Here is a 10144-nt window from a genome sequence, read left to right as displayed (position 1 = left end):
GAGGTGAGGGCGGCAGGAGACCGTCAGAGGTGAGGGCAGCGGCAGGAGACCGTCAGAGGTGAGGGCAGCGGCAGGAGACCGTCAGAGGTGAGGGCAGCGGCAGGAGACCGTCAGAGGTGAGGGCAGCGGCAGGAGACCGTCAGAGGTGAGGGCAGCGGCAGGAGACCGTCAGAGGTGAGGGCAGCGGCAGGTGACCGTCAGAGGTGAGGGCAGCGGCAGGAGACCGTCAGAGGTGAGGGCAGCGGCAGGAGACCGTCAGAGGTGAGGGCAGCGGCAGGACCGTCAGAGGTGAGGGCAGCGGCAGGAGACCGTCAGAGGTGAGGGCAGCGGCAGGTGACCGTCAGAGTGAGGGCAGCGGGCAGGTGACCGTCAGAGGTGAGGGTAGCGGCAGGAGACCGTCAGAGGTGAGGGCAGCGGCAGGAGACCGTCAGAGGTGAGGGCAGCGGCAGGACCGTCAGAGGTGAGGGCAGCGGCAGAAGACCTTTAGAGATGAGGGCATCGGCAGGTGACCGTCAGAGATGAGGGCAGCGGCAGGAGACCGTCAGAGATGAGGGCAGCGGCAGGAGACCGTCAGAGATGAGGGCAGCGGCAGGAGACCGTCAGAGGTGAGGGCAGCGGCAGGAGACCGTTAGAGGTGAGGGCAACAACAGACTGCGGGCCCCCCGACATTTATCGTGGGGGTCACAGCAACTCGCAGCGCCGCCAATGCCTGCGACAGACACGCCACCAGCCTGCACGCCATTAGTCAGCACACACCAGCCAGCGGTCGGTCACGGACCGGGGAGCCCAGCCGGCCCGACAGGCAGGCCAAATGGGCACCGTCGGCTACACCTGGCGGATATCCGACGGAACGGCGCCTTCTGGGGCGGTCGTCACCACTTCCAGGCTATCATGGGACTGCTAGAACCCTCACTGTTTCTCCTGGCGCCGGCATCGCATGCTGCATTAATTCGGGTTTAAATGTGGCCGAACCTCCAATACCTGACATGTTGGAAACCGTCTTTGTCAATCGCTTTCTGTCGCCGAATTGGTCAGACCATGTGTAATCACTCCCGCAACTCACCTGAGCCCCTTTGAATTTTTTCAAATTGTATGAAGCTGGAGGTTTTTTAAGGTCACGCAACGCCTCCATTTGCCATAAGTTGACAAAATGTTGGCGTCTATTTCTGCGTAATACATATGAAATGACCAAAATATGTTGGTGCTAAAGGATGGTCAGAACGTGCTTTGTCGATTATGACATTAAAATGGTTCGAGGTGGTATATTAAGCGGAAATAACGCGTGATGTTGGAACCGCCGCGTGATACTAGAAATATTATCAGAACTCGGTGCATATGGAGGCCAACAAAAAAAGGACGTGTCAGTGCCCACTTTTAACCGTGTTCAAAGTACTCGCTTATGTGTCAGTATCGATTTCCAACAATCGTTATGGCGGCAGAGCAGGTCCGAAAAAGTTCTAAAGGTTTTAGTGAGCCCGCGTCCTGCCGGCCGCGAAATCCTCTCTGCCTCGGCTGACCGAGGGAATGGGATGCCGTTTGACACCTTCTGGGAGGGGAGATACGGTGGTCGCACCAACTTGGGACAGGGGACTGGGGGGGCATCAGGTTTAGTGCTTGGTCAAGCGTCAGCTAAGAGGCGTGTTCCGAATGATTATGAGAGAGAGGGAGAGAGTGAGTGACGAGTGACGAGCGCTCTCTGACCGTCAATTTTTTAAATCTATGCCGTTACCCATGAACAGGTAACCAGGAGTGCCCCTCCCTCAATCCCAGCGACGCAGTAAACCGTACGTTAACACCAGAAAACATAAAATCAAGTCGCGACACTCCAGCTAGGAAGATAAAACAAACGTAAAGAAGCAGGCGAAGAGGTGGTACAGACCCGAAGGAATTGTGTTATGAAATAGGCAGGGAAAATCATAGATGAGAAGGCTGAAAGTCGTCATTAGCCAAAGTCCGCTAGTGACAGCCCGCTATAACTGCCCAATAAGCTCCAACCACTCAATTCACCGTGTTAGTAAGGGTTATACAGTCACACAAGTCGGAGGGGGCAATTACCCGGTCATTTTCGTGCTGGCTTTTGATCTGGATGTCCAGGGAGTCCACCCAGCTAAACGTAGTTTGTTGCTGGGAGAACTCCCGGAGTCAGCGCCGTGAATTTGGGCATGAGTGCATAATTAACTATATCAGAAATTGATTATGGAACATGAAGAAGGTCTAATATGAAATGCGTTGGATATGTGCAGCGCAAAGGATTGCATGTCTTCAAATATGTTGGTTACGTTAATATGTGTTCACGAAATGCTTGCGGATGTTCTAACGACGGTTTTTGATACAGAGATATCAGTTACTCTTGAAACCATAATGTCGTTCCACAGCTTAGAGCCAAGGCAAGATGCTGTAAATAGTCTATAATTACGATTAGAGAAAGGTTGGTCTAAATGTTTTACTCGTCTCATATCCATGTCATTTGATTCGTAGAGCTTGTAAATTAAATCGAATAATGCAGGGAGCTGTGAAGTTACAAATTTGTGCATCACGATTAGCATTTGGGATTAAGCAATATCCCATAGTTTCAAAATTTCATATCGTTTAAAGATTAGCGCTGAGCTTTGTGGAAGACACACATTTTCCATGAGACGCAAAGCCCATTTTGCAAAATTACTATCCGATCTAACTGAGAAACATAATTCATACCCCAAATCAAGCAGCAGTAATTTAAATACGGAAGAGTCAAAGTGTTATATAGAGTAGATGTGACGTTGCTTTATCAATAAATTACCTAACTCTACTTATTATCCCAATATTTCTACTTACTACGCTTGCAACAAAATAAGTGTGGCTTGTAAATTTAAACGATTTGTGAATGATAACACCAAGGTATTTGATTTCTTCTTTTCTTCAATAGGTGAATTATTAATTTGCACATATAGTTGGAAATGCGAAGAAGGGGTAGTGTAATGCTGTGTGAATGTTTTTGATACGTTCAGGGAGAGCAAATTAGCAGTAAACCAGGAAGTTATTAGAAGCAAAGCGTATTGACATTATTTTGAAGTTAAACAATGCTTTTATTTTTGAAAATAATCGCTGTAACATCGACGAAAGACAGACAAATCATGTTACTGCTTAATTTAGGCAAGCCATTTATGCACATATGTTACGAAGAGAATTGGGCTGAAAATGGATCCTTGGGGCACCCCCATTGTTACTGTTTTATTGCTCATAGATAATTCCTAACTTTTGCACATTGAGTTCCGCCAGACAGATAAGAAAATATGATTTCATGAGATTTTCGTCGAATACCACATTAAGTAACTTTACGTAGGAAAGGGTTTATGTTTACAGTGTCAAAGCTTTTCAAATCTAAATTCAAACCTAACACATATTCCCCGTTTGCAAAAGCCTTAGTGATAGTTTCCTGCGAAAGAAGAATTGGCAAGTAAGTACTTTTGTTCTTCTGAAATCTGCACTGAATTTGGTGAATTAGGCGGTTTTGGTTTAGATGAAGGACGAGTCTGTTATATATAAGTTTTTCGAGAATTTTGGACATAAACGGCAAAATACTGAAAGGTCTGTGGCTATTTACAAATTGCGAGTCCCCACTTAATAAGCCCATTGATGACAAGAATTAATTCCTGTTCATTAGTGGGGGGCAGATCCATTTCGTTTGCTACATTTGTGATGAGCTGGAGGGGTCGAATGATGATTTAGGAATCTTGTCTTAACTGTTGTCCAATCTCAGTGAAGAAGCGGTTAAATGAGTCTGCGATATCCGGATCGTCTGTGACAATTTTTATCATTTGCCTCAACATTCCTGGTTGGATCTGCATCCTTTTTTTTGTTTTGAATTTATGAGAGTCTGTAATGTTTTCCATGTTTCCTTGGAGTTGGCAGAATGTTTTTTTTAAATTCATCACTGTAGTATTTCTTTTTGGCTAGCCTAAGAGACGTAATTAGAATGTTACGGTAAGAAGTGTATTTTGCATTATTTTAGGGACTGGGGTGCTTCAATTTCTGGTCGAATACCTTACTTTTATGTGTAATTGATAGAAGTCCAGGTGACACCCATGATTTGCGTGAGCTGGTTTTTCGAGAAATGTGCCTTGTGTGAGAAAACCTGGTGATCCCCGCATTGTAAACACACACAATCTGATTTGCAATAGCATCAGGTTCTGGATCATTTTCAATATCAACAAGGTGATCAACAAGGAATTGTTTAAATTCTTCCAGCCTTCTGTAAGCAAATGTGGTAATAGGTGTTCTAACATCAGGGGAGTGTGTGTGTGTGAGGCATAGTTCATTGGAGCAAAAATAGGGAAATGACATGACACTTCTGACACAAATGACACTTCATGACAAGTCATGAAGGAGGATATGAACATGAAGGTATGCATCACTTTTGATAAGACATTGCAAAATATGTTATCTAGAAGAGTACATGTTGGGTAGCAAGATCGAGTTGTCCTGGATATTGTAGGAAGGAAGCCATTTGAACACATGTTAGTGAAAAATGCTTGTACATTAGGATTGATATCAAGTGAGAACAGATCAAGGTTCAAATCACCAGTGTGTTCAACATGGAAGTGTGCCTTAGCAAGGTAGTCCTCTTTGGCGCAATAATGAACGGAGGCCCTCGGTCAAAGCGAAAGAAGAACAGCAAACTGCGCGCAGATGACCTGGGAGCAAGCCTAGCAAACGTAAAATGTGACGTCGAGCCAACGGACCAATGAGAGGAAGAGCTACATCACGCCTTATCTAATTTCGTTCGAGCCACAAAAAATAAATGGAACAAATGTGGGCGTTACAAGAGCAGAGTGTTGGCTAAAAGCGTGTCGTTTTTTAGGGTGGCATTGTGGTACCGATTTCCGGGGATCAGAACTCAATCTTCTCAGCTGATGACGGACGGCAGTCGCGGAGTCCAGGCGGACGCCAGATAACAACCTATGCTGAGCTGGGCGAAAGAGTCAAACGACGGGCCTCAAAACATTTATGAAGGGACCACGATGTCCAAATGCTCGTAGATGCGGCTAAACAGAGGGCGCCTGCATCGCCCGACAGGCCAAAGAAGATTAGGCGTGCGCTAAGTGAATCCCCCCACCATCCACCAGTTACATGGGCATCACCTGACAAGGGCTTGGCTATGTGTGTAGCACGTGACTTGACTATGCACGGGTTCAAAGTGGTGAGGAACGCAACTCATGGCATATCAAAACAATATATCTTCCGAGCGTACAACAAAGTGCAATCAACAAAAAACGACTGATGCTCACCGGCCGCAATAAGAACTTCCAGTGACACCAGGGCTCAAGTGATTCTGCAAGCACTGCTCGACCACACTATTCGTCGTCTGGTGGAAGCGCATGACATCCTGACGACGTTGGACCGACCGGTTGACCAGCCGAGACACAGCACACATGCAATCCGTGGTGCTCCCGCAGTCAAGTGGGAATTCGATGGAGCCACATCCCAATCAGTGTACAAGCAGACAGGCAGTGAGGAGGATGTAGGAATAGCGGAACAAAGCCTGTTTTGTACAATGGCATCCTTAAGACTCTGTCGACAACTCGGTGCTCTGGAAGAAAAGTGTGCCGTCACTAGCTAGGCTGTGCAGACTTTTTTGTATGAAATACATCCGCGAGACTGTAGATATGTTGAGAGAAGAGATCATACGGATCGAAGTTGAGATCAGTGCGCTGAAGCCGACGATCTTGGCTACTCTGGGCGACAACCGTGAAGACCTCCATCGTTAGCTTTGTCTCATGGGGGTGGACGAAAACAATCACTGCTCTGCCAAACACCAAAACCAGAACGTCTTGCATTGTGTGAGGAGCAGCACCGAGGCAAAAATGACCTGAATGCATTACTAGCTCGCCCTGCATGTAAGGAGACCTACCAATTCGGTCTCGATGATGAACGCTTGGATTCGTATTTTCGAGGGTGTCATTCACGTACCATGTCATTTGCCAATGAAGACTTGAGCGGTGACATCAAAACACAAAGCCGCCGTAAATGAACGGAAAGTAGTGGTGCAGTGACGTTTTCGAGAGATCAGCATGGTAATGGATCAGCCGAGAGCAAGGTTTGTTGTTGCTTATTGGAGTTTGCGGGCGGTGTTTACGGGCGTTTACAGTGGTTTAGTGCGGTGGTCATTTGGCGCCCATAACGAGACCGAGAGCAAGAAGAAGTGGCACATCAAACGACGGCAACACGGCACGTCATGCGTTCAGAGATGTGAGCAGGCTCAGTGACCTAACAAGTGTGGACCCGAGATGTGAGCAGGCTCAGTGAAGTGACAAGTGTGCACCCGAATCTTCTTTTTATCTCGCCCATCAGCACTCAGAAGTACGTGCGACACGTTATGGAGGTGGCTTAGTTGCTCGTGCCATTGTATCCATGGTACTATACGCCCTAGTCTGTACACAAACTGCTGGTTCATGGAGCGGACGTGATCGAGTGTCAGGATGTCACGAGGTGTCATGTGTCATAAACAAGCAATTGCCGAAGACGTACCAATCTTCAAGACTGATTGCTATACCTCAGGTGACTTGTGGCGCAAAATAAAGACGCACATTTGCCGCGATCCAAACTTGTTAACCGAGTGACGACATTCACAGTCACAGTGTGACATTTAGTAGCATGTGCCGAAGGGACACGTGACGCTAACCTTTTCACAAAACAAGTGATAGACATGTCTGGTTTTTATTTGGGCCCTAAAGGATGTTTCTATGTTGATTCGTTGTTGAGTTAGAGGTTTCGGCCGCTTCTGAAATCGAATTAGCACAACGTGCACCGGTGCCAGCTGCGCTCGTGGCTCTTGCGGGTAGGGTTGCCCCGTTCCTGGAATTCGGTGGCGGCGAGCCGCCGCCCAGACCGGCCGTCTCGGCCTGAGCAAATAAACTCAGGGTTCCGGAAACTACCGGGCGGTGACTAATGCAGCCGGCTGCTGTCATCTCTGCTGCCAGCTGATGGTGAGCGATGGCGGCGCTCGGGAGACCAGGCGGCAGACGCGCCTCAGTTCTGCTCTGCTCGCGCCCACCTTCCCATCGTCCTGCCGCCCGGCGCTATCTATGCAATCTGTCAGCACGGATTGCTGCAATTGCATCCGTCTGACCTTTGCATGGGCAGTACACAGTTCTCATAGACCATTCCGGACGGGCACGGACGTCGGAGCGCGGGGCTTGTCTCCCACTCGATGTCTGAGCATGGGGCGCGCGGCTCCCGCTGTCTCGGCAGCTTGCGACAGTGCGCTGCGCGCTGACACCAAACGCAGTTAACCATTGAGCGCTCGAGCGCATAGAGTTCGCTCCGATCGATGCCAGCATCCGCGCCTTATTATGCTTTCAGAGTGCTGTTGCCTGGACAGTTGTTGCCAGACGACCTCCACAGCAGGTGAAACATGATCCGGGCGGCGTGCGCTCTATTGCTGCGAGTCTTTTTGGAAAGAGCGCGCGGACATCAGCACCTTTTTACCAAGCGGCTCAGCAGCTGGCCGCCGGCTCCCTCCCGGCCCCTCCATGCAAACAAGCTAGTCAGAGCGACACGGCAATCACCGGCGTTTCCCAGGCCTTCCGCCTTTCCTGCACGCCTCCCACGTCGGCAGCCTCAGCTGCATCGATGTGGAGTAGTGAGAGAGACGCATGAAGTTAACACCTCTCAGGGTCCACGATCTCCATTGCCGTCCATGAGCTAAACAATTCTGGGGGCGGCGCTCGCAGGCCATGAAGTAGGGGGCCGTTAGCTCGTTAAAACACGGGCCGATCCCATATGTTATTTTAATGAAAAGCATGCTCGAATGAATGCAGCAACATTGGAACTAGTACTGTGAGCAGTGGCCCTAGTCGACTCCATGGGGCAACGCTGCCTAGATGTACACCGAAATTAAAATTGGGATTAAGTCAAAGTCATACACGTTGCCAGCTGGGGTGAGGGCAGCATGACAAACTGCGAGGTCGGCGCCGTGTCAGACTGGGACGGAGACAGTAGAACAAACTAGACCCAAGGTGAAAAGCCAATTAGCGCGAACGTAACATCACAAACTGAGAAGAGAACGTCGCATTAAGTATTTACTTGTCATCACGCAAGTTCCTAAATTAAGGCAAGCAAATTCAAGGCAAGATGGCTCGTCAATTGGCACGCATGTCTCTAGCAAATCCTCGATGAGGAGTTACAACCAGTAGCTCGCCAGCGTCTTTGGGTGTTGTCCATCCCAGTCCAGTGTCTGGACGGACGCATGTCGTATATCCTGGATGTCTATCCGGCGCCAACGGAAGAATATCATGAATAAGCGTTGCATGAATTGGAGTGGAAGGGCAGAGGCCTCAAGCCGCTATTGCTCTCTAATATATCTTGACCTGTGACCTGGACCTGGACCCGTGACTTCCAGCGCTGCATGAAAAGAGGTGACATTCAATCCCGAAGCGCGTCCTCATCATCTAAAGGCTCCTTCTCGAGTGACAGCCATACACCGGCTCACCGACACCACCTTGGGGCTCTTGACACCCGCATCGCTAGCGAAGACACTGCCACCGGTACCCTTATATGCCGTCATGGCGATGACGACCTGCCACGTCTGCCATCTTGTTGGTGAGTGCGGCCTCTTGTCGGCGCCAGCTCACCTGCTGCAGGACGTCCAGCGTGACGGGGTAGACCATGTGTTCGATGATGATGCGCAGTACTGTGTTGGGGCCGCCCTGCGTGTCTCCGCCTGACAGCGCCTGCGCCGCCTGCAACGCCGCCTGTGCCGAGGCGTTCTGCAACACAGCGCAGCGTCTCAGACGGGCCGCGGCGCAAAGGACGGACGTTTCAGACGGGCCGCAGCGCACCTGATGGACGTCTCAGACGGGCCGCGGCGCACCTGATGGGCGTCTCAGACGGGTCGCGGCGCACCTGATGGGCGTCTCAGACGGGTCGCGGCGCACCTGGAGAACGTCTTAGACGGGCCGCGGCGCACCTGAGGGACGTCTCAGACGGGCCGCGGCGCACCTGATGGACGTCTCAGACGGGCCGCGGCGCACCAGACAGACGTCTCAGACGGTCGCCTTAGACGGTCTGCGGCGCGTCATACAGTCGCGCCGACAGGTCGGGCGGCCGCGCGGTCTCGCCCGCGCTCGGAGGCCGCCCGACCACCGTCACACACACCCGCGCACCACGCCCGCTATTCAATCTGACCAATAGTGCACCACAATGGGCTAATTCTGACCGAACGGCCCAATCTTGCTGCGTAAATAAAATAGCATTGGCCGCGGGCGGCGCGGGGCTTCGGTGTGATTGCGCTGGGGCCAGGCCGACGCGCGGTGAGGGACGGGCGTGCCGCTGTCGCGTGAGTGAGCGGCCGCCGGCCGTACCGACCCAGCTGGGACCGACGACCACGGCGCTGGTCGGGCGCTGCGGCGCGACGGGCCCGCATGACGAGCGTGCTGGCAGAACAGCAACAGAAAGGACACTGACACAGCCGGTGTCCACTCGGGCCGCGACGCGCGCGTGATGGCATTCTGCGTCAAGTTACGATGACGTTCAAAAATATTCGTCGGTCAAACAACATGTGAACACTGTGATCAATCTCATGCCGCTTGACCCCTAGAGGTGAAAGACGGGCTCGCGCAGTCCTGACATCAAATGACACTAATACATACGCAATAGGCGTCACGTGAATGTCTGGCATCCACTGCAGCATGGACTGCCAAAAACAAACGGCTCCATGTCAACCCATAAGGCCAAGGACAAATGTCGTAAGGGCAAGGTGGAAGGACACTATCGTGCAGCACTGAAGCGGATTTTTGCCGGTGTATTTTTAGCGCTTGTTGTGCCTCTCGACGGAGGCATGCAAGGCAGTGGGCGTATCACCGAGGCACGCGCGGGGCGATGGGCGTGTCACCACGGCACACGCGAGGCGATGGGTGTATCACCAAGGCACGCGCGGGGCGGTGGGCGTATCACCGAGGCACACGCGGGGCGATGGGCGTGTCACCACAGGACGCGCGGGGCGATGGGCGTGTTACCGAGGCACACGCTCCTTAGAACGACATTGGCCAGTTCAAAGTCCGCAAATATTTTAACAAGCTGCGCTTTATTGCCTTCGGCAGCCAATACACATATTAAATTGATACTCATGGCAGAATAGCATACAATGCTAATCTGACGTTGGACC

The 10144-nt window shown here is 51.1% G+C and overlaps 1 protein-coding gene across 1 annotated transcript in view; it reads right to left on the bottom strand.

Annotated features, from left to right (window-relative positions):
* Positions 1-8612: 8612 nt before the first annotated feature.
* The window catches only part of LOC119111771 (polypyrimidine tract-binding protein 1), a gene marked incomplete at its 3' end in the record, with an annotated part of 51361 nt that continues 49829 nt past the window's right edge, over positions 8613-10144 (bottom strand). Inside the window, 1 exon segment of the mRNA XM_037235592.1 lies at positions 8613-8747. Within this exon segment, the coding sequence (XP_037091487.1) occupies positions 8613-8747 (135 nt within the window).

This window comes from Pollicipes pollicipes, unplaced genomic scaffold (assembly GCF_011947565.3).
Source record: "Pollicipes pollicipes isolate AB1234 unplaced genomic scaffold, Ppol_2.1 Scaffold_7261;HRSCAF=8764_pilon_pilon_pilon, whole genome shotgun sequence".
NCBI classification, from domain to species: Eukaryota; Metazoa; Arthropoda; class Thecostraca; order Pollicipedomorpha; family Pollicipedidae; genus Pollicipes; species Pollicipes pollicipes.
The sequence above is the reverse complement of the archived record's forward strand: the minus strand, read 5'-3'. Positions and strand labels throughout refer to the sequence as shown.